General features: G+C 37.8%; 3 protein-coding genes across 6 annotated transcripts in view; 2 read left to right on the top strand and 1 right to left on the bottom strand.

Moving 5' to 3' along the window:
• Window positions 1-453: 453 nt before the first annotated feature.
• Window positions 454-9,127, top strand: ric3b (RIC3 acetylcholine receptor chaperone b). Its single transcript, XM_044357299.1, has 6 exons — window positions 454-704; window positions 3,082-3,302; window positions 3,611-3,689; window positions 4,620-4,713; window positions 5,259-5,389; window positions 6,945-9,127. The coding sequence occupies exons 1-6, from the start codon at window positions 587-589 to the stop codon at window positions 7,448-7,450; spliced, it is 1,149 nt and encodes a 382-aa protein (XP_044213234.1). The 5' UTR covers window positions 454-586; the 3' UTR covers window positions 7,451-9,127.
• A 138-nt stretch (window positions 9,128-9,265) lies between these two features.
• psma1 (proteasome 20S subunit alpha 1) lies at window positions 9,266-14,525 on the bottom strand. Its single transcript, XM_044357300.1, has 10 exons — window positions 14,416-14,525; window positions 12,325-12,369; window positions 12,130-12,231; window positions 11,474-11,577; window positions 11,297-11,385; window positions 10,909-10,979; window positions 10,611-10,740; window positions 10,233-10,312; window positions 9,912-10,016; window positions 9,266-9,587 (listed from the first exon to the last, which is right to left on the bottom strand). Exons 1-10 carry the CDS (start codon window positions 14,416-14,418, stop codon window positions 9,525-9,527), a joined length of 792 nt encoding a protein of 263 aa, XP_044213235.1. The 5' UTR covers window positions 14,419-14,525; the 3' UTR covers window positions 9,266-9,524.
• A 1,644-nt stretch (window positions 14,526-16,169) lies between these two features.
• The window catches only part of LOC122985073 (calcitonin gene-related peptide-like), a 30,578-nt gene continuing 22,300 nt past the window's right edge, over window positions 16,170-24,447 (top strand). The window contains exons 1-2 of one of the 4 annotated variants that reach the window (XM_044355453.1): window positions 16,195-16,356; window positions 17,887-17,932. Coding sequence is in view for 3 of the 4 variants with exons in the window: in XM_044355456.1 (XP_044211391.1) it covers window positions 16,342-16,356 (15 nt within the window). In the remaining variant the exon portion in view is untranslated. Of the gene's footprint in view, window positions 16,357-17,886; window positions 17,933-24,447 lie in introns of all 4 variants that reach the window. The other 3 variants (XM_044355456.1, XM_044355457.1, XM_044355452.1) reach the window with 3 other exon arrangements.

Genomic DNA, 24,447 nt, shown 5'->3' with positions numbered 1-24,447 from the left:
GGGAAGAAGGAGTAGATTCCATTTTAAGGATTTTCATGAAATAATTTGAACTTTCTTTGTGGAAAAATCATATTAGACACACATTATTTTTCCAAGCAGAATATTTTTGTATGTCAAATACATGTCTGATGGGGATCTTGAATCAATTTATCAGCCTGCTGTACCCCAGCATTAAAATCTCTAAGACGTTATTTTGGCGCTACCTCGTGGTGAAACTCATAAGTTGCAGCTTCGGCTCACTTCCGTTCGGCAAATTTGTATTCCTAGGACGGCGAAGTCAAGACCCGCCCTACTCTACCTCTGATTGGATAGTACTCCTTGCCTTCGCTGGTTGGATTGGTTAGGTTTAGGCGTGAGGAGTACGATTGGCTAGGGTCAGGGTAAGAATATCAAGGTAAGCCAATCAGAGGCAGAGTAGGGCGGGTCATGACTTTGCCATCCTAGGAAAAAAATATCGCCTTCCGTTCCTCCAATCAACAAGGAAGTTCAACCGATGGATCAGAAGCAACCAGCTCCCGTCTCCGCTGCTTTCTCACCGTGAACCTGTCACATATTTTGTAGTTTCCCCCCCCGTTTACCTGTCGGCATGGCGATGTCAACATTTCAGAAGGTCACCCTCGCGACGTGTCTCGTGCTGTGCGTCGCGCTGCTGCTCCCCAAAATGCTGCTCTCCCGCGGGAGGAAGGATGCTGAGCGGCCGGAGGGTGCGTCACCTTTCACGGGTTTTCTTTATCGTTCACATGGCTTCAGCTCGGTGTTTGCTGGCCTTTCAGATAGACGGTTGAAGTTTTTGATTTATAAACTAAAGAAGGTTGTGATATAATGTTTATTTTTATGTGTTTGAAGCCAAAATGCGCACTGTGCATCACCGGGGTATCAGCGTCCTTGCAGTTACATTCTCCTCCCTGATGAGGGCGCTAAAAACACTCCATTAGTCTAAATTGGTCTACTTTTATCAATATAAATGGGATGAATTAAATAGTTATTATGTATAAATTTATTATGATCATATGAATTTTATAAGATAGATAATTTTACTAAAGTTTTACGGTGCCTTTTTTAAAATATCTGGTCAGGCACAACCGATAAAACTGGCTCACTTACAGTTTCTTTTTTTCTGTTTGATCAATGAGCACTGTCTTTGAAAATTAAAGAAATAAGATAAAATATAAACAATTCTGTTTTTATTTTATTTGATCTTTTATCATTTTTATTATTTTTTCAGCTGTGTTTCATTATTTTTTTTCTCTATTTGTTGCTATCTTTAAGATTCAAAATTTATTTATTATCATTTTTCAACACAAGGTTGTATAACGAAATGTACTTTGTGGTCCCTTTATGCTACTCACAAAAACAGAAATTATATAAATGGATTAATAAATAATAAGTCATAGAAATAAAAGTTTTTTATATTTGAGTGCGGAGGATGAATTGAGGGGTCTGATCTGTAGTCTGGTGGCACAACAATGGCAGCAGATTGAACAGGCTGTAGTTGGGATGGATGTTGTTTTTTAGTATCCTTTGGGCTCTTTACAAGCACCTCACTGATATCACTAATGCTCGGTAGATGGGTACCGATGACGTTCTAATCACCCGCTGCAGGCCGTGCACATCTCATGCACCAGTTTGTGATTTTTCCAGTCAGGATGTTTTCTATTGCTCTTCTGTAAAAGTTAACAAGAACTCAGGATGGGAACTTTGCCTTCTTAAGTTTCCTTAAGTGTGGTATTTTTTCCTAATGCTGTTATCTCAAGATCATGAGTTAATAATTTCATTATCTTGAGAAAATGAGCTTTGCTATCTCAAGATAACGAGATAATCACCCCATTATCATAAGACAACAAAAGGTTGTTTCCTCTTATTACTTCTAATGTTTATCAGAGATCAGGAGTGCAATGAGAGCATGTAAAGATGGCGTCTTAGTTTAAGCTGAAAGTGTCAGATCTAGGAGTACCTTTAATGACATCTGTGTCACAGCTAAGTGGGACGTTGATTAACACTTGGTCATAATATGATGGGATGTTTCATGTAGAAGTACCAAACAATATCTTTCAAGCATTTTCATTTTATTAAGACTTCATGAGAGGAAGGAAAGTGTGGTGGAGAGAGAATAGGAACCAACGGATGACAGATTTGAACCCGTGACCTGAAGAGCCACCTGAAGGCTTCTTGTACTTGATCTAAATAGTTGAGCTGTCCATGTGACGGAGACGTGGAGAGGAGAAGACAGGAATGAACCAATGAGAATGAGCTCCACCTGTGATAAATTATCTCAAGAAATCTGCCTTTTGTTTTCTCGAGATAAAGAGATAAATTAAGTCGTGGTCTCAAGATACCAGCATTAAAAAAATAATTGCAAGCATGGCCGCTCTGGGCTTCTGTATAAAATACCAGTGTATTCAGTGTAGGGCTGTGACTAACAATTATTTTCATTATTGTTTAATCTGCTGGGTTTTTTTTTTTTAAATCAATTGATAGTTTAGTTTATAAATCACTGTAATATTGTGAAAAATTCTATGTTGTGTTTCATCCGATTAACAGTCTAAAACCCAAATATAGACATGTGACACATCATTGTAGTGTTGTAATTTTATAGATTTGAGACTCTGAACGAACCAGATCAAACAGAAATAAATGATCAAATTGAGAAGATCTAGCAAGCCAAGTATGAAGTATTTGTTTCTTTGACCATGTTTAGATATATAAATGGAAAACATTTTCAACCCAGTTGTGTATATCTTTCCAAAATACATGTGTATATGTTCACCTGAAGGTTAGATTTTCTTAACTGTGACCCCTTAACTATTGTTTTCTGAACTGTATCGTATTCAGAAGCTTTGTTTTTTATCACCTAACTTGTTAATTATCATGTTTTGGAGTCTGATAATTTTTTTATCCTGTGAAGATGTAAAATTATATTTTTGAGTCAAAACTGTCTGCAATTTTATTATTCCTATAAATTATCAATAATTTTTCATATGTTTAAAATCCTGGACTTACATTAAAAAAAACATTCTTCATATATATTCATATAGTGCTTCTAATTCAGATTGTGTTTGACTCTTCCTGCACGTCCTCCAGGTCGCTTCCCTCCGATGATGCACCGCCAGGCGGCTCCGGAGGGACGAAGCCAGAGGGCCGCAGCGTCCAGCTTCTCCAGGGCTCACAACCCTGAGGCCATAGCCAGGGCCAAGGGAGCGGGGACGGGGGCAGGAACCGCCGGCAAATCCAACCTGGCGGGACAGATCATCCCTGTGTACGGCTTCGGGATCTTACTCTACATCCTCTACATACTGTTCAAGGTGAAACAGTGATGGATCCGTAACAGATACTGAATGAGAAACTGTAAAGAAGTTTCAATCCAATAATGCATTAATACTCCTTTAACAGTCCTGCATTTAAAGATTTTACATAAATAAAAATTCAGATGCATTTAGGATTAAAATCTGCTCTCAGAGTATTTTAAACTTCTGTTAAATTTACTTAAAATAATAATGATGTTTGGCAGACATGAACCTTTGAGCACAGACACTCCACTGTGGGATCTGTTGTACATTTGTGTGGAATTTGTGTTTTGAGAGTTTTAACCCTGATATTGTCTCTCTGTTAGATCACGTCTAAGGGGAACAACAAGCCGTCAGAGGGAAGGTTTCCTTCAGTTCGGTCAGAGAACATGAAGAGAAAGATCAGTGAGTATCACTCAGTAACAGTTGACTAGTTACAATAATCCCTTTAGCAACTTTTAGCACTAATTTACATCTAATTTCTTTAACAGTACACGCACCGTTGCCTCTTAGACACACTTTTAGCTGTTTGTTTGAGACGGTTTCGCTTCTAAATTGTGATGACATCTAACTCTTGTTGTTATTATAAGTTGCTTTGGACAAAAGCATCTGCCAGATGGATGTAATGTGATGTAATTTTCTGAACAGTGCAGCACTGTAGCGATGTACAACCTTAGGTCATTATTATCCAACAAATTCTGTGAAACAACAAGAGTGAGCAACAAATAAAAAGAGCCCAAACAAAACTCTGAAAGGTGACGAGATGTGACTGAAAGAGAAATGAACATAATAAGAGATGAAAGAAAACAAAGAAGTTTAGATTTTGATGTAATAAAATTGCAAAGTTGTCATTGTAAAAGATACAGATTATGTGGGTAAAACCTTTTAGAAAAAAAAATCCACTTTCCTTTTTTCAAAAGGAAGTCATGTGACCCAGATGATCAAGGGAACATTTGCTTTATAATAGATTAAAGCTTCTCTGTAGATCTTAACTTGCATCTAGTCTCAATAGCTGACAAGCACATTTGTCTTTATGGTGCATTAACCTAATGAGAAATAAATTAATGTTGGTTATTTTCTGGCATATTGATTCCTATAAATCATCAGAAAATGAACGGTGACAAGACGTATACATTATCCAACGATCGTAACCTCTTACACTTGTCTTTGTCTGTACTTCGGAGCTCAGCTTGTGTCTAAATCTCTGAACCAAGTGAAACCTTCTTGCACATGTTGGTTTCACTTCTGTTCAAAACAAACTGTTTTCTGCAGTCACAGACAAACTTTAACTTCCTCGAATGTCTTCTTGATTTCCTTGAACTCTTTGCCCTCCAGCTGATTTCGAGCTGGCCCAGCTGCAGGAGAAGCTGAGAGAAACAGAGCTGGTGATGGAGAACATTGTTTCCAGCGCCCACCACAGTCCTGACAGGTGGGTGTGTGCCTTTTTTTTATGAAGGAGTCATTTCATCAGTCAGCTTCCTCCCTCTGTTTCCCTTACAGGAATGATTCTATTGAACCCATTTGTTGATTTAATTACAATAATCTCTTCCACACAACACACTCCCACAAATTAAAGTATGAATGCAGAGTTAATTTCCTTTTCTCGTGTTCTTCTGCTATTTGTTCTCCCACTTTCAGACAATGACCTCTTATTAATGCTGCTTGTTTTTAACACTTTCATGTGTCCTTTTATGATTCTAAATCTTCTATTATTAGTTAGTCCTGTGGTGCAATCTATCTAAGTATTTGTTCTTTCGGGAGCTCTATAATCATCTTTGACATCACCCTCACAAATATTTAGCAATTTTGAAAATATGGGTTAAATCTGTAAATCTATGGTAGAATAAAACAGTGACGGCTGTTACACGGTTATAACAGTCATTTTTGAAGACATTTATATGCTCCTTATATTTAAGAATATAATTAGGTGTGTGTAGTTTGCAGTGAGTGTTCAGTTTTGTGTCGGTGCTGCAGGGTGAAGGGCGTGACGGCGGACCAGGAGGAGAGTCTCCTGCAGCAGCTGACGGAAATAACTCGGGTGATGCAGGAGGGCCAGCTGATGGAGGGGATGACTCCGGAGAAGAAGGCCCAGGACAACTGGGAAGGTCAGGCCGGTCTCTTTGGGATATACGTTCAGTTTATATGGACAATTGTGCAGCACACGATCTATGTCTATGGCAATTTAGAAAGTAGCGCGCTGTTTATCTTGTGTGGTGAGAAAAATGTGTAGATCAAGTCTCCAACTTTTAAAGCCTCAGACTGGAGTTCACGTCACGATAAGCCTGGCGATTTTTCTCTTTTTTCCTTATTGTCAACAAATCTCATCACAAACCAACAATGAATTCATCCCAATTACAAGTATTGTAAAGCCAAAGCCTGATATATCGTATTCCTCCGTGCCGTAGACCTACGTTATAAACCCGTCAGTGACATATTCCTTCATCATGAAGAGTTTGGGCATGTTAGTTTGTTTAGAAATGGCTCCAATGGCTGATAACAGCGATCACGTTTTCAGTCTCCGGAGAGTAGTTCCATGTACGATCAAACAATTGATATTTTTCCACATCTTTTTAATTTGTTTGAACTTAGCGTTAGAAAATGAAGTGCTCCGTACCTGGTTGTGGAAATATCCGGAAAACACGATTATATACGCAACAGAAATTCCACTTTTTCTTTTGAGATCCCGTGTTTTACTGTCAGTGACCGGAGATAATAAAGAATCCGAGTTCTGACCTCAAAGTTACATCAGTACTTACGAGCAAGACCGAGCTAACGTTAGCGTCTGCCGTCGTCCCGAGTCTCTCCCTCTCAGCACGTCTCTGCTGTATTTCCTCTCCTGAACACTGCGGCTCATACGACCACGCTTCTATAAATCAATCACATCCAAAACATTTTTTATTGTGCGTCAGACGTATATATTCATACTTGTCGTTATCGATCAGACTCTGACCCAGACATTGTAAATTTGTCAAAGAACTTCTTAAAATGATTTACTGCCTGCTTACCAGCCAGTGTTTCACTGTTAAAACAGCACATAAACACCTTCAAGAGACTTATTTTTTTGTTTGGTTCTGCAGTTGTGAGCAGAATTGTGGTGTTTTCAGTCACTTGTGGTTGATTCTGTCATCTAATAGTAACTTTTTTGATGCATAAAACATCCAAATTCAGCTTAATCATTTTCTCATCGTCAGTGTTTGTTTATTCTTTGTCTTCTAGCTTTTAATTTCCTAATGTAGTGCTTTTCCACAGCTGACTCACACAAGTATTTCAGTGCACCAGCAAGGAAATTTAGAGATTTGGCTGATTTGGAGAAATGACTTGCAACTACACTAATAAAATAACGTAATTTCCTACAAAAAATAAAGGCGACATGATGTTCTGTGTATAGTTTTAACTTTCATTAGTGTCTACAAGTTAATTTTGACGATGTACTGACTGAACTGAAACCATCTAAACACCCGGAGTGCACATGATTTGTACTTGTATTTGTATTTGATACTGCAATAACTAGAAGTACCCCTGTGTATATCTACAGGTTATTGATTTTAGTGGTGTGGGAGCTCCAAACTGTAACTGCGTGACTTGCAGATTGCTATAAGACACAGTAGTTCAAGGAAATGCTGCTGAATGAATGATACATTTCTATAATTTTACTCACAGATTATCCAGAGGAGCCTCAGCAGTACTGGGAACATTCCCGCTGCTGCTGTCAGCACGACCAGCAGCACCACAGTCCGCAGTCAGAGACGGAGGCTGAGAGGACGGAGGCTGAAGGGGCCGACCTGGTGGAAAACATTCCTGTGGATGTTACAGGTGGAGGAGAAGCTGACGTAGATGAGAGTCTGAGTACAGACGCTGTGACAGAATCTGCTCTTACAGCAGGAAGTGAGGAGGATGCGGGGTCACGGGGCGATTTAGGCGCGAACGAGAGCGAGAACTCGCATGAACGTAAGGAAGGAGGCAGGAAAATCGATCTGGGCGTCCCAGAGGAGGACCTGGCCGGAGTCCTGAAGGAGCTGGAGCTCACGTTGAAGATGACGACCATGATGGAGCAGGAGAAGATGGAGGACCTCACCTCCTCCACCTCGCCGGCGGAGACAGAACCCGCCTGCAGCACCGTCAGACGGAGGAACAAGAGGAGGAGAGCGAAGAAAGACTTAAACTGACTGCTTTGAACCTTAAACCTGGGCCTGGTTTCTGAGGGCAGCTTTTTATAATCCGGTCTGATCAGAATATGTGGACGGTAGCATGAAAGTTGGCGATAGCATGAATTTCCAGCCTTGTTTATCTTTACTTGAAGTATATAAGTGAGAACGTTTGTATGCTGGTTACTGTATATCACTAGATCAGTTTTATCAGTTAGCTTTAAAGGAATAACTACACTGTACTTTAGAGCTGCAGCCATTAGTTGATTACATGATTAGTTCAGGGGCAAAAAAGAGGAATAATTTATTTTCACCATAATTCCATCCAATGACAGAATTTATGAGTTTCATACACTTTCTGTAATAAAACATGTAAAAGCAAAAATCCTATCAGAGGGGGGACCCTGAGATAAAATCTTATCAACTTCTCTTATCTAATCTTATCTTAAGGGTCCTTGATGTGAAAAAGTTTGAGAACCACTGGACCAGTCGATCGACAGACAATTAATCACCAACTATTTTGGTAATCAAATAAATCGTTTGAGTCATTTTTTTCAAGAGAAAGATGTCAAAATTCTCAGATTCCAGCTTCTGAGATGTGAATATTTTCTGTTTTTTTAATTTTAAGTCTTCTATGTTAGTAAACTGAATATCTTTGGACTGTTGGTTGGAACAAAAGAAGACGTTTGAGTATGTCACGTTAGGCTTTGGGAAACAGTGATTGATGCATTTTTCACCATTTTCTGACATTTTGTAGACCAAACAATTCCTTGACAGTGTAATCGATAATGAAAATAATCATTAGTCATGGTCATAAAAGACGTGACACTCAAGATATTACTTGGAGGAATATGAGCCTCATTTTTTAAATTATTGCTCAATCTTAAATATTAAATCATGTCAGTCTCCAAAAGGCAGAAATTCATATTGTTTTTAATCTAATTTCTATTAATAAGGTTCTGCCTCAAGCTTGACTTCAGCTCCACATATGATGTAAAATAATTAAATGACAATAGTTGACAACCAGTACTTTGTTAATTATCATACTTGTGAAAGCTTTTTTTCTCAGGAAGCACCAGTTCAGAGAGCTAACTTTTTAAATGAGGAGCAGAAAAGACCGAATCAGAAAACTTTGAAACATGTGCTGTTTTTGTTCTACAAATGATTTAAAATACATCAGAAAAAAGAAGTGCTCAAACTTGAACAAGTTTCGCTGTGGAAAATTTAATGTGGATGGAGATTTTGCCTTTATATTTTGGCTTCCATGTCATGAATGCAGACGCACCGTATTTAAAACACAGGGATGGTTGTGCCTTGTGTAAGAAGCACGTGACTAATAGATCACTGTCAGTTTTTAAACTTTCTGTGGTCTTCATCTTAAAGTAGCATATGAAATAATGTTTTAGTACATTTAAATTAGGCCCCAGGTATGTTCATTTAACACCCTTAATGTAAAGAGAAGCACTAAATTGATTAAAAAAAAGGGACAAGACCTGTTGGACACACGTTGTCTCCTCTGTTCTAGATAAAGTGTAAAGTGGAGAAATGTCGTCTTCTGCACTAACAAACCTTTCGATTTTCAACAGACCTGCTGTTTGAACTTCTATTTAAATGTTGTTACTTTTATATAATTTATTCACTGTTCAGAAAAGCACATCAATATGTCTATTGATCATTAAAATAAATACTATAACTGTCTTTAACTTTCTCCATTTCCCTCAATGCTTCTAGTTTTCTTTTCCTCTAACATCTCACAGTATATTGTAGTACAATTATATTGTAAAGATGCTGTGACTTGAATTAAAAGTAATTAAACTGCAATTAACAACAAAGAGCTTAATTCAAAAAAAGAGTTTATTACTTGTATAATGGTACACTTTACTCATACAAAAGCAACATCACAATGATTGATGTTAGCAGAGAATATTTTGGATTAACAGTTTAGCAAGTGGCACATCACAACAACATCTTTCCCCTCTAAAAATTGCTCTGTTTGAGTTGCAATAAGTGTCAAGTTGGTCTGGGTTTGTGCCCGCCCTCCCCCATGATAACAGGAGGTATATCACTGGTTGGCCGGCTGAGTGACGGGGCTTCCTCAGTGCTCCATTGGCTCGTCAGGTGCCTCTCCGGCGGCGGGTTCATCTGCAGGCTGAGCGACCTGAGATACAGAAATGTTCTTCAGCACACAAAGTTCAGGGTCGACGACTAAAATTAATATTCAATACAACAGAAATGTGTAGTGTTGTATAGGTGTCACATCTTGTTTTTGTTTTAAATGTTTATCATCGTCCAATTAAAAAAATATTTCTTTAAATATTTGCCTTGACTCCGAAATGGGGAAATAATAATAATATAATAACCAGCAGTGTTCAGTAGATACAGAGTTCTGTTGCAGGCTGATTCAACAACATGACTGAAAAGTTAAATCATTTGTTATCTCAAATGACACCAAGTATGAGTCTGGACTGAATTATATAAATACCTTTCTCTGTGGCCTCTCCTCCAGTCCCTCCAGGAATGGAGCAACATCATCATCGTCATAAATGGTGAACTCCATGTCCTTCCCCACGATGCCGATGGAAACATTCTGAAAAATGTAAACATTTCTCTCTGAAATTACCCGTATATTATTACATTTAAAAAAAAAAAAAAAGACTGCGACTGTGCTCTGGTATTTGTGTCTCTTTGTTGAGTGCACAGATACAGGTTTTTTTTTTAAATCTATGTCTCATGTAAGACACAGATGAAAACTAAGATAATGGATCTTCTGTGTAATGAGATTTGTGTAGAGTCACATCTGTACCTTGGTAGTGAGGTCCTGCTCCGTGGGGAGGGTTTCTCTGAGAGCACGGAGGCCATGCTGGACCAGCTCATTCAGGTTACCTGAGAACAAAAATCATATTTTCTTAATGCAAGTCTTTCCACTTATTGATTAGCAAGAGAGAGAGTGTTCAGTACTCTGACTTTCACAAGAACTGATGGGGTGATGACTAAAATATTTAAGTCCAAAGCTGTCATCATCTCACAAATAAAGACACTGTAATTGAACAAAAATGAACTAAAATCCTGACTCATCAAGATGCAACTTTTATAACATCATTCATGTTCAGTTGCAAACTTTGCTACTACGGAGCTCTTAGTTACAACTGGTTTCCTCTGAATATGAGGCTTTTAATCTTACAGTCAGCAAACTTGTCCATGCATCTCTCCAGGTAGGTGCGCGCAGACTGGGAACGCGCTCCGATGGACATGGCTTTGCAGTCAAAATAATTGGCTGACGGGCAGGTCTGGAAGATGTGAGGTCCCATATCCTGGTTTAACACAAAAACAAATAAATAAATGAGAGGTAACATCACATTTTTATGTTCCAGTCCAAATCAAGATAACATTTATTCTTTCACAAGGGCCTAAAGAGATAATCCTATCAATGTAAAAATAAAATTAAGTATTTAACAAACAACAGGAGTAAGAAAACTTACATCATAGCCAGCAATGAGGAGTCCAACGCCGTAGGGCCTCCTTCCATACCTCTGTGTTGGGATTTGGGTTTCTAAGGGTTCAGTCAAGGATCACTGCAGCCATGCTTACTTGTTTTACTTTCCAGTGACGGTCTAACATCTGCTCAGTTATTTAGTTTCTAGCTAATATGACAGTGGGCAGTAAATTTAACGTTTCAAATATCCACAACTGGCTAGATCCTTGTTTTCCCAACCAAATGCAGGTTAGAGCAGACGAAAGTACACGTTATCATTAAAGTATACCAGCATTAGGAGTTATCCATTACTAATTTCTCATATTGGTGATATAATAACCAAAATAACATGACATTTTTACTCCAGGGCATAAAGCTAACAGTTGTGAGGATACTGCTGCCGACAAGAGAGACGAGACGTGACGTTGGGAGGGGCCTGTCAAAGACGAATCTCGAGTCCAAGCACTCCTGACGCATGAAGTTACTGTTGGAGAGAAGATGTTAGTATCATGTTAACTACGTTTCTTTATCCACAGTTTCATCCAGATCACAAAAAGGTATCTGTGACCTACCAGAGCAGTCTGGCATCAGCAGTCAGTCCAGCAATGGAGATACCGATGTGGTTGTCGACATGGAGGATCTTCTTCTGGTGGGCAGCCAGTTCAGACTGGGCTCTCTGCAGACACAGAGACACAACACTCCTGTGATCTACTGCTCTTCTTCTGAATGTGCTCAGTACTTTGCTATATGCCTTCCCGGAAAATGTGTGTTTTAAAATATTAAAAAGGTCATGTTGACACGACATGAATGACATCCAAAAAAGTGTCAAGGCAACACTTAACATTAGGAGGGGCTTTAGTTTATTATTAATGAGAGTTAAAAAAAAAAATCTGACACCTCTTACTCATCTGAATAATGCTTAATAGTGAAGGCAGGTCTGCATGATTTATTCAGCGTGATGGATTTTTTAAAGTAAGATTCTGACGTGCATTTATAGGCATGTAATTGATACAACTACAACATCAGTGAGAATGCATTTTTATGGGACATTTACAAAGATATTTTAGGCAAACTGGTATATTTTCTTAAACTGCTGGTAACATTTTTATACATTTATATAGGTGGAAGTCTGAAAAAAAACAGGCAAAGTAGCAGCAAAGGAAAAGAACAACTGAAGCAAAATAAAATCATTCTTATCAGACCAGACATTATGTTAATATAATTGTACCTTTAGTGCAACCAGGACTGCTTGGGTTCTGGATTTGAGTCCTACAGTTGCAGACCCCTGCTTCACTGCCTCCATGGCATACTCAATCTGATGGATACGGCCCTGGACAACACATGGACAACTTTGTTAAACACACTGAGCTCTTGCATGTCCTTTATCACATACTTAGAAAGAGAAAAGGCAAAGCAAATGTACCTGTGGGCTCCATACTGTCACATCGTTGTCGTACTGATTGCGAAACTGAGGATAGAAAAAACAAAAAACAAATCATGATTTCAAAGTGAGAAAAGAAACATAATGATACAATACAACAGCTGAGCTTACATAGTTGTCTTGCATTGCCGGTAGTTTTCCTCAATGACGGACTATTTCTTACAGACGAGCGCATGAGGCTCTCTACCTGTCGACGGCCTGGACTGTTCTAGTAGGAGGTTTTACATTACTAACATGACTGAATTATTAATAAGACCAGCTTTGTGTACGCCCCCCACTATACAGCATCATGCAATCGACTACAAGCATTATACCAGTGACGGAAGAAGTATTCAAAGCCTTTACTTAAAAAAGGTATACTACGCAGGATTTTCTTAAAAAACAATGTAGAGACTCATACAAAAGTAATCCCTCTCAATCATCACTTATGACCCACTAGAGGTGTGTGGCAGTGTATTTATCTAAAGAGACTCTGCTCTCTGCCTGTATTTTCTTATTATTTTGCTGTGTTTTCGTGACGCTTCTGGGCGTCAACCGCAGTGGGTGTTACAGGCTACATTCCTGTCTCCGTCTCTGCTCTCTGTGTCACGGATGTATAAAGAGCTGCAGGTGTGTGTCTGCTTGATCAAGGGTGGGGCTGAGCTACACACACACGCAGAGAAGAGGTGATGGTGTACTGGAGTGCATTATATTAAAAAGTGTTCCTGATATTTTGCATGTATGTTAATGCAGTGGATAAAATATTATGACCACCATTCAATACAATGCACCCCAGTACACCACCACCACCTACTACGTCCTCACTAATAAACATAAAGTAGAAATATCACCTTTCTGACAATGAAACTAAAAATGTATAGGGTGTACCTAACGTGGCTGGTGAGTGTATATACAGTTAGCTAGTTTAGTCCAGCACTTCACAACACAAAGGGTCACCACATAAATCTGAAGGGTTGTGAGATGATTAACGGGAGAGGAAATTCTGATACACAAATCTGTTTTCAGTTTTTGGACTTTTTCTCTAATCTGAATTAGATTTAAAACTAATTTTAGTGAAATATTGGCCCATTTGAACATTTATTGAAATGAAACCATGTGAGAAGTTTAGAGGGAAAAATCACTATTTGGTGGAGCTGTTCACAAATCATAGACATCTGAAATGTGACCCTGACTACACACTGCTTTTTGTAAGACGTCAAAAGCCAAAAAGGTTGGGAACCACTGGTTTCATCTTTAACAATGTGTTGTATTTTAAAAGCTTGTTATATTATCCGTTGTGTCAAATCTGAAAAGTAACTAAAGCTGTTCAATAAATGTAGTGGAGAAGAAAACTCGATATTTCCCTCTGAAATGTGGAAGTATAAAGTAGCATAAAATGAAAACACTCAAGTAAAGTACAATTACCTCCGAATTGTACATAAATACAGTAACGTTACTTGAGTAGATGCACTTAGCTACTTTCCAACACTGCATTATACTAACCGCTCACTAATATTAGCTGGATAAAATGCCAACTTTACTAGTTGGCTGATTCATCAGTGACCGATGACTGATATTAAGCATTCGTGCGCTTCAAAAATTAATTAAATTGTCTGTAGCCAAACGCAAATGAGTTATCTTGGAGGAAAACGAAAGTAAAAGACAGTTGAGCGCAAGCTTATGAGATGCTAACTCAGCCTATGCTAGCTACCTTGTGTTAGCCTGCTAATTATTTAACCACTCAAAAAATTTGTCACAGCGACGCAATCATGCTACGTTACTCAGCTAATATAGAGGATACACCAGGTTAATTTGAAACATCATTTAATTTGTTGTCTACACAATATCAGCTGTGAACAGTTTATTTGGAAAGACATTAAACCGGCATCAATGCTGCTAACGATGTGTTTTGCTTACTCACAGTGTAGCCAAAAGTTAGCTCAGTCACGTTAGCTTCCTCTGAACAAACTATCCCTGTTTTCTGGGATTCTTAATACATTTTAATATATGAACTTGCTGTGTGATTGGTTTACTGTGCATACATATTATATAATGTTATATTGATCAAAATACACCAAATTAATTCAGTCTTACCATCTCTGCTTTAGGTGTCGCCGCTCGCTGCCTGTGCTGCGCTCCTAACTCGATTTATTTTCCTGGACGCGACGTCAGGGAAAAGAGAAGAGCCCCGATATCAAATCAGTGATCGATTGAATGACTTTCGGCAGTTAAATAGAAATGTGCATTATTGTGCAATTCAAAATGTCACTGCGCAAAAATAATTATATGTCAAGTAAATAAAGTATAAGAAATGTGTAAAATAAATAGAAATAATCAACAAAGTCATATTTATACGACGGGTTCACATTTTTTCAAGTCTGTTTTAAAGCAATAGTCAGGTGCCCAAATGAACATTGAAATTGTTTTTTCTTGCTGTAATTATTCCTCCTGTTCATACTGACCATTAGAAGATCCCTTCATGATGGGCTTACAATGTAAGTGATGGGGGATAAAATCGACAGTCCTCCTTCTGTGCAAAAATGTATTTAAAAGTTTATCTGAAGCTAATATGAAGCTTCAGTCGTCGAAATAAGTCAAATCAAGTATATATCTTTCAACATTACAGTATTTTTAGTGCCAATGTCCCTCTTTTTGTTACCATATTTCCACTGCAGCTCAACAGGGAAACACTGTCCGAGGAAACACGAAGAGGGAATGTAGCAGATATCTACTTGATATGACTAACTCAGACTGCTGAAGCCTAATATAAGCTTCAGATAAACATTTAAATACATTTATACACAAAATGACTGTGTGGACACACTGTGGATTTTGGCCCCTATTACTTACATTGAAAATACATTGAAGGGGATCTTTTAATAGCCAGTATGAACAGGAGGAACATAAAGTTAATCAGGGGACACAGAAAATAATTCTTCATAATACATTGTTTACTTTTCTTGTTTGTCATTGGTATCCATGTACAAATTCAATTCAACTAGAAAAATATTTATGATTGGGAAAGAATCTTGCCTTATGCAATTTGGAATTTACCGATTGCAAGTATAAGATTCATTATGTAACACAAAGGTTTGTTCTTACCTTCAAATTTAGTAATAATGTCCCTAGCCACAGTTGTTATAGAGATTTATTAAAGATAAACTTCTCTATGTCTTTCTGTGATCTTGAAACATTTCAGGCCAAAACCGACGTTATCACATTAAATTATTACATGCCACAAATTGCTAAAGCTAAACAAACCAACAAAATGAAAAATATTCAATGTAAAAAAGACAAAAATCAAATCAAGTCAATTTATTTATAGAGCACATTTAAAAACAACAGACGATGACCAAAGTGCTTTACAGAGAGATTCAATTATGGGATTATTTGATTGATGATTACAATCGAACAAAAAGACAGGATCAAAATAACAACACAGACATAAATAAGACAGAAAATCAGATAAAATCACAACACAAACAACAGATAAAATACAAACAAATAAAAGCCAGAATGTGGCGAGGCATCTCTTTATGATGACAATTAAAAGGCTAAAAAGAAGAGATGGGTCTTTTAAAGATATCAACGGAGGGAGAAGATCTAATCGTTAGTGGCAAACTATTCAAAAACAGAATTATGTTGCATGTAGGTTAAGTTGATATTCTCTTAAAATAAAAGCTATGATAATCACACAGATTGTGCCCTAAAAATGGATTTTATTATCTTGATCTTAAAATTTACCACAAAAAAACAAAGTGTATTTTTTTTTTAACAGTATTTATTTCCTTATGACATTTATCAAGGGCAACAGAAACCAGGGTGCAGGTCTGTGTGGGAGCTTCCTTACTGAATTGCCTCTTTTTTTTGAGTCCACAGCTGCAGTGCTTTTGCATGAACACTAGGCGGCAGCATTAAATTAGAAGATTATTTGGCTGTGAACATTTTGTCAAGGACCACAAAATCGATTTTTTTCCCCCCACGCACAAAAAGTTCCAGAAGAAACATGAACAATTTGTCATGCAGACGACAGCGGTGGGTATATTATAGTATACTCTTATGTGGTTTTTGATCCTACTTATGGAGATTAAAGATAATGAAAATCTAGATTGCACTGTCTGCCTTTTATATAAATATGAAGGCACAGACATATTAACACTGAAATGCTGCAAGTCTATGATTACTTTAATGCAGTTTACTTCTCTTCAGTTCAACTTAACTGCATTTTGTGACTAATTTACACAACTACACAGACTTTTTCTCATCATGGAAAACAACAACAGTTGGAGGTGAAGTTGCCGGTGCAGCATATTGTAAATAATTCAAGTCAAATCATTATACATCTAATTTGAATAGCAGCAATCATATTGTCAACATAAGAATTTGTGAAGACTCAAAATCATGGAGGAGAAGGCAGCAGTAGTTTATTTCTGTATTGTCCATGTTTCTTTAAAGGTAGATGCATTTTAATTATTCACATGTGTTATTTCTGTGCCACAAAGCAATTCAGTCAATACTTTTGATCATCCGCTGCTCTTTTTGAAAAAAAAAAGAAGCTGGAGAAGTAACTCATGACCTTTAAGCTGGAGAGTAAGATCTTTCTCTCTCCTCCACTGACAATGAACTGGACTGTGTTGAGGTTTGAAAACTGGTTTATGCACAGTGAACTGTGCTATAACATTCATCTACTTTTGGTTTGACATGTCCAGCTTGACATAGTCAGCAACTTATTTATTATTTATGAAGCAGCCACTGATGTCACTTCCCAGTGAATCATGAATGCAAGGATTTTTAAAAAAAAATGTCTATCTTCAGTAAGGTGCCACCAAGTTCAGAAAAACTGACTGAGCTGTCTTGGGCCTCAGAAATAAAGTTTAATTCTTAAATGACGGTGTTCTCCTTAAACCCTCTAAAGTATTAGACAGTTTGGATGAATCGTCTTTCTACTGGCCATGTCCATCTGATGACAAAGGCTAGACAGTTTATAGTATAATGTTTTAAAAATGAGCCCTCATGATATGTTTCTTTATGTATAACGGTCCTTTAAGAAAGGGTTTTCTAAATGTCCCTAAAATGACTTTAAATCATGAAAGAATAGTGTCTTTAAATGGCTCTGAGTCTTATTATCAGTTTAAAAATGACAACAAATATACTAAATAATTAGAATATTGTTGTAATAACATGCAATAATGCTGCTATACTGTATACTAATGATTTAGTATCATAGAAACACTTGAAGTCCCTCCAGGAAAATTAAGATAATTGTTGTTTTAAATGAGTGACAGCCAGAAATAGCTCTATAGATAATATATTTAAAGATTTGGATTCAGTGTTTGTATTGGACTTTGTATCAGTTTCCACTGGTATATTATCATAGCTTGTATTAGTGCAATTTAAAGTAATAATTATAATAATCCAGAATCCACTGATAAATGCAAACCACCAAGTAATAGTCTTGGTACCAAATGGGAAAAAATGAATGAGATGTTATGCTTAAAATGTCTGTCCGTAGTGGGAACCATTTCCTTTAATGGTTCCATTGTTGTCTTCTTTTTTATACTGTAGGGGATATTGCACGGTTGTGGAACAGCTCTACAGCTGATGCTGACAGGTGAGTGTCAGGATGTGACTCTCAGATTCTTCCAAACACATAAATGTTTTTATTTCTCAAGAGACTCTGTCACTTTCAACAGTGTGTGTCTCTGCAGTCAAAGAAATGCCAGTAGTGAGAGTGTTCAGATTTTGGTAAAAGTAGCAATACCACAATGTAAAAATACTCCAATTTTAAGTAACAACTCAAGTACAGAAGTATTAGCAGAAAATGTTACTTAAAGTATTTAAAGTAGTCATTATGCAGAATGGACCAGACAGTATTACAATTTTGGGTCATTATTATTGATGCATTAACATGTGCATTACTTTAAGTACTGTTGTAGTTAGTTGAAGTGGTTTGTTAGTTTAATCTATAATAATGCATCATATTTAATAAACTGGTCACATTTTGTATGTAAAATCTTAATCTAAATAGTAAATCGAAACTATAAATAAATGTAGTAAGGTAACAGTTAGTCCAGTGAAATGTAGACATATAAAGTAGCATAAAATGGAAATACTCAAGTACAAATACCTCAATATTGTACTTAAGTACTTTACTTTGATCCTTTCATCCTTTACTCTCTACCATCCTCCCTCACGTCTCACCCTGTGTCTGGTTTTAAGCCATTGCTCGCCTTTTCCTCTGTTAATGATATCTGATGTACCCTTGATCCGGTGGGGGTCTGGGAGTGGGGAGGGGAGGGGAGGGGAAGGGGAGGGGGGGAATTAGTAGGGCTATGCTGACGAGCTCGCCTCCTCTGCCAAGGCAGCAGCAGCACGGCGGCGGACATTACATCAGTGCGCCAACCTCCTCCTTTGTGATTGAGATTGTAGGAGCTGTGCTGAGCTCAGCATGTTTTTTTCCTGGGGGCCTCATTTAACTCTGCCAAACGGTCCCCCGTTTAATTTTTCAAATGGAGAGCAGCCTGAGTCACTGTGTGATGGGTCCAAGCCACACTGTGGACTCTGCGCTGGCACATGGTGATGGTGGGGAGGGGGAGTAAAGGGAGGCGGAGGTGTTTTAAGGAGTAGAGGCGAGTGTGAGTGCGCCCGCTTCTCTACCCATTCATGGTTTTCAGTTTGTTTCAGTCACACAGCAAGGAGCGAAGTGTTGCTGTTTTCACCATGATATGGTTTATCTTAGATTAAGACTAAATTCATTTCTTTGAATAATATCCTGATGTGATGGCATCAGTGCAGACAATTATTTAGATTTTTTTTTACTTTGTGGTGTTTAACTGAGCTGCAGCCCTTACTCCTGTGATGACAAAAAAATTGCAGGTGCACTCTAGCACTATATTTATGAAATATACAATTAATTTTGCCTCATAAGTGTCTAAAGATTCCCCCCAAAAGTCCCACCCCTTGTTTCTTAAAATAGGTCAGCGATGTGATTCAGCCTGGAAATGACTGGACTAATGGGCGGGAAAGGTGGCTGCTCTGCCAAGGTTGCATTAAGCTGGCAGCTATCTTATAACAAGGCAGGTCAGGGGTCACCGGCCGCACAGCAAGCGAAGGAAAACCATCTCAGCCCCTCCCCTCCCTCGATAAGTTTTATGAGACCGAATACTATACAGTATGTCGTCATTGACTTTAACATTTCCTATAGCAAAGGCCAGGCCGTGCAGTGTTGGGGTGTGAGAGAGGAGGTGATGTGGGAGTCTTGCAGAGATCCTCTTCGTTGCCGTCAGTTTCCTGGTGTTGACAAAAGCGCTTATGCAGCATTTCAGTGGCAAATGGCTGAAGAGGCTTTTTCTTGCTCAAAAAAAAAAAAAAAAGGCACTACATTGTGGAGCACTTAATAATATCAGCAGCAGCTAGATAGATAGTCTCATTGCTCAGTCTATGAACCTAAGAATAGACAGCTAATATGGAGGCTCTTTCATAAAGTGCATACATACCTTGTCTTCTGTCTCTATAATGATTAATATGACACAAACCAGTCTGCTTTAAACCACCTGACGCCAACAAGCCATACATACATAAATACATACATACATACTGTCTTTGAGTCATTCAAATTGTCGGCAAACAGTAATCAAGTGCTGTTTCCTGTAAGACGGAAATGCAGTCCTGGAAGCAGTTGATTTCAGTCATTATGTTAACAGTGATTCAAAATTTCCTATCCATCATATTCATTGTTTTAATGCCAGGAAATGCACCCACACCAGTGCTGGAGTACCAGAATCCATCATTTTAATGTATTGATCGCATCTGAGTAGCTCACAGAACAGTTTCGAAACTTTTTGGAGTTGCATTGGTGGAGTCTTTTCATACAAACAAAAAAATATATTGATACCATGATGGAATTATGTCTAAAAACATAAATATCCATAAGAGGTATAAAGCACAATGCAACAGAACAAGGTCAGATTTTGTAGAGTTCATTTCGTCAGTAAAAAACAGGAATACATTTACACACAAGTCCTGATTACTGTTCAATAATAAATTTATTCAGTGTTTGCTTAGTGCTTGCAAAAGTTTAAGATATACAATAAAATGTACAATAAATTCTTTACAGTTTGGCTTTCAATATCTCTTAAAAGAGGTTGTTGACTGACTACAACACTAGCTGCTGGGAAACCCCTTCACCACTCAGAATTGTATCCATAAAACTTTCTATAAGCGCTGATGGGAGGTTCTTCTTGAACACTCAACTCACTCATTCACACTGGTTAGTTGTTTGTTATTGTTGTTATGACGTTCATCACCACAGGGTCCCAATGACTTTAATGATCCCCTGACTTTTCATCGAGCTCTTCCGAGAGATCAGACTCTGCATGTCTTGTCCAACAGGTACAGGAGACTTCTAAACTAATGACCGAATTCCCATCAACCACAATCATGGGCCATTTTTTTACATTAAAGTTTTACGGGTGCGTTGAAAACACAGGCCTGTATGTTTTGTTTTTCACTTTGTTTTTTCTCTCTCAATCAATTTAAAGATAAAATGGATTAATGAAACTGTCTTATCACTTTATCTGAGGGCAGATATAATTTTTACTATCAAGTGAGGACAGAGTTACATCACCTTCCAGTATATTAACACTCATTTGGTAAAAAATGACTCATATGATAAGGGTCCAGACATTTAATCACTCATCTACACATGATAAACAGTGGCCTGGTTCAGTTATGGTTGAATAAAAGTCACTTTTGTTGCCTTAGAGAAAAATGTCTCACCATTTCTGTTCGACTGCCAGCTATTTGTGTTTGTGAGACACAAATCTGTTATGGTCAAATTGGCTAAAGCCATAGAATTCACTTGGTATTTATTTTATTTAAAGGAAGTGGATTATATTATTTATCTGTGTATGCATCTAGTTTGCTGTTAGACTTTTTTTTGTTGCTGCTGTCTGGTGCAGAATGAGGCACAATGGTCTGCATATGTCTCTTCATGTGGGGGCAGTATTAGATGTAAGGAGGTCTTACTTACTTACTGGGATTCGCATGAGCATTGTATGCAAGATGAGTCTGACATATCCTTGGGACGGGCATTGCAAACTAGCTTAGGCCAGTGGTCCTCAAAGAACCCCCTCAAGGGTTCTTGAGGGGGTTCCAGGGTGTCCCCAGCAAAAAGAGGAATAATCAATTTTCACTATAATTCCACCCATAAGTAACACAATGACAGAATATATGACTATTTTGGTCATTGGTTTCATACATTTTCTGTTATAAAACATTTAAAAGCAAAAATCTTATCAAATGAGTGACCCGGGGACAAAATCTTATCAAATTGGGGCTGGTGGTCTAATTTGTGTCAGTTTAGGGGTCCCTGATGTGAAGCATTTGAGAACCGCTGACTTAGGCTATAAATGCTGTGGTCTGTGGCATAAGTTCATGCTATACTTATCCCTATACAAATAAAAATGAAATAAATTTAGTTAACATGGCCTTTCCTCTGCAGGCCCCAGAATGAACTTTACATTTTTTGCCCCACTTGTGGTTATAGTTTAGATCTAATAATAGCAAAGTTTCTCCAGTTTGTGTTTAGTTCACTATTTAACATTCCCTTGTAATGAGCATTGCGGCCACAGAGGACTGTTTGCATTATTACAAACTTTTAGTCTTTGCTTAAAATCTGCTTGATGCACATTTATGAGTTTCAGTCTGTTGATTGAAGCAAACATAACAAACAAAGGCTTAACCAGACAAAGAAATGACTGTGCATATAATTATAATACAATTAGACAAAGAAGAGCTTGCCTCCATTCCCGATTGATGTTTTAAAAATTGTCTATACATCACGGAAAATACAGTGATGTAAAGATTTTTGAGTTTTGATTATAACACAGTCTGAACTCATTTGAAAAATAATGCACCAGAAGCATTATTTCATTTATCATGTCTTGTCAGTGTCAATGCAGAAACATCTAATGATGCCAAGCCTATAGAACGGAGGCATCCAATCATTACTTTGGCTCTCCAGCAAACGCTTAAACATTAATTGCATTTGCTTATCTAGCACTGCACTTTTGGAATAAAACTAATGCGAGTGGTCACTTCTGTCAAATAGCACTGCACTGATCTGTTTGATATACTGAATTCATATTTGACAGCAGCAAACCAGCAACCCACCAACCCCCAAAAAAGACAACAACAACAACAACAACAACAAAAACAAAAAAACAATTGATACCACAAATCAACTCAAGCATCGTGATTGAGTTAAGTTGACTGTCAGTCTATTTCTGTGATGACACACGACTCAGTGACAGCAAGTGCTGGAAGATGGCGGAGTTGGGAGGGATTTACAGCTCGCCTCCATCATGAGTCACCCTTTTCATTTTGTTGTTGGTCCTGATCAGATTTTTCTAGACAATGATGTAGATCACAGTGGATGAATGACATCAAAGCCAGTCTGCTGCGTGATACATCAGTATGATTTCTGACTCGTGTGAAGTCCACTTCAATGAGCTTCACATTGACGTCACACATAACAATCACTTGATTGATCGCAGTAAATTATTGACAAGATTGACAGACTATACATACAGATTAGATTGACTGCTGCTGGACACTGATATTTGAGGGTTAAAAAAAATATCACAATGATATATTGGCCAATATTACTTTTTTTTGATAAGGGACTACTAAATTTGGTTATTGGAGAATTTTGGCCGGTATGTGACAAATACAACAAAAGTAGACTAACATTGAAAGAAAAAAAAACTCACAAGACTTCAACCTGTATTCATTCATTGTTTTGGCCAGTTAGGGGCAGCACAACAAGCTGTAAACAATATGGACATGTTAAGTTGATTTGGCAAAGGTGTTCGCAGATCCATGACAACATTAGCATTCATTTGGAGTCAGGTTTCTGGACAACTGATGAATGTAAGTCCAATGTTCCCTCTCATTTTAGCTCTGTTTTGGTCTCCACCAACTCTTGAGGGAAATATTTGTCTCTTTGGCTGCTAAATGCTCCACTGTGTTCAAAAACTAGTTGTTAATTTTGTCTGTCTGCTGTTTGGTGCTGGGCTGGTAGCAGCTTTATCGGAGCTTTTTGAAGAGAGCAAATCAAAACAGTGAGGTTTTAGGCTGTAAAAACCAAAACAATAAGCTGAAAGACAGTAAAACGTTCCATAGACCTAAAGAATAGACCTACTTTCAGATTACACATAGTCCTTCCATGGTTAATATAAAAATATTGATTAGAGCACCTTTAAATATATACAAATGTGTAATTTAATGTTTATTTTTAGGCACAAGTATATAGCCTAAAGCTACATATAACAGCATTTATAGCTCAAGCCAATTTACAATATCCAGCCTTTAAAATACATAAAATGCAATAAAAAAAAACCCAATTTAAAATAGCAGAAAATTTCAACAGAAAGCAATCAATTTATGAACATTAAATTAATATTTTATGGTTAAAACTTAGTACCAGCAATTTGAAAGGTTCAAGTTTATGCCAAGTTTGTGGTTGAGTGTGGTCAGAAGTGTGCTCTGTTGCACCTGTAACCACACGCAGTGATGTCACAGAATATTGACACAAGCTGGAGTACACGTCAGGCTTGATCTGAAGGACGGGTTTACATTTCTCTCTCTTAATTCATTACTCACATGCCTTATGTGCCTATTGGTTGCTCTAATTGCCTTGATGTGATTCCAGTGTAAGAGATTGGGGACAGAATCCTCGGTCTTTGTTCCAAAAATGCAAGTAAAGACAGAGGACAGAAGACAGAGTAGGCAAAATCAGATGGGTATCTTCCAAAAGTTACAGTCTTTTCAGTGCAAAATAGTTTTGAGAATTGTTTTAAGACAAACTTGAAAAATATGAACTTATCCTTTAAAGCACTGCAGATAAGCAAAAACAAGCCTCTCAGCTGGTGTCAAGGTAAAAATGTTCATACCTGTTCCAAACGGCCTCCTGTTTTTGGACAGTCATCCCTGGTGTTGTATAGATGTTGTGTGTTAAGAATGAAAAAAAGAGAGCTGGAGAAAAACACTCTTTCCTTTTGATTACTTTCTCACCTGGACAACTGCACACCTGGCCAATTGCTGTGTAAACTGGTCGTGATTGTT

This window comes from Thunnus albacares, chromosome 7 (genome assembly GCF_914725855.1).
Source record: "Thunnus albacares chromosome 7, fThuAlb1.1, whole genome shotgun sequence".
NCBI lineage: Eukaryota > Metazoa > Chordata > Actinopteri > Scombriformes > Scombridae > Thunnus > Thunnus albacares.
The sequence above is the reverse complement of the archived record's forward strand: the minus strand, read 5'-3'. Positions and strand labels throughout refer to the sequence as shown.

Coding starts and splice junctions, on each gene's coding strand:
- ric3b (XM_044357299.1), top strand. CDS start 587: ATGGCGATGTCAACATTTCAGAAGGTCACCCTCGCGACGTGTCTCGTG. Junction 705..3,081: donor GGATGCTGAGCGGCCGGAGG/GTGCGTCACCTT, acceptor CACGTCCTCCAG/GTCGCTTCCCTCCGATGATG. Junction 3,690..4,619: donor GAACATGAAGAGAAAGATCA/GTGAGTATCACT, acceptor TTTGCCCTCCAG/CTGATTTCGAGCTGGCCCAG.
- psma1 (XM_044357300.1), bottom strand. Junction 12,232..12,324: donor TGACAGTATGGAGCCCACAG/GTACATTTGCTT, acceptor TGTGTTGTCCAG/GGCCGTATCCATCAGATTGA. Junction 10,741..10,908: donor TCCTCATTGCTGGCTATGAT/GTAAGTTTTCTT, acceptor GTGTTAAACCAG/GATATGGGACCTCACATCTT.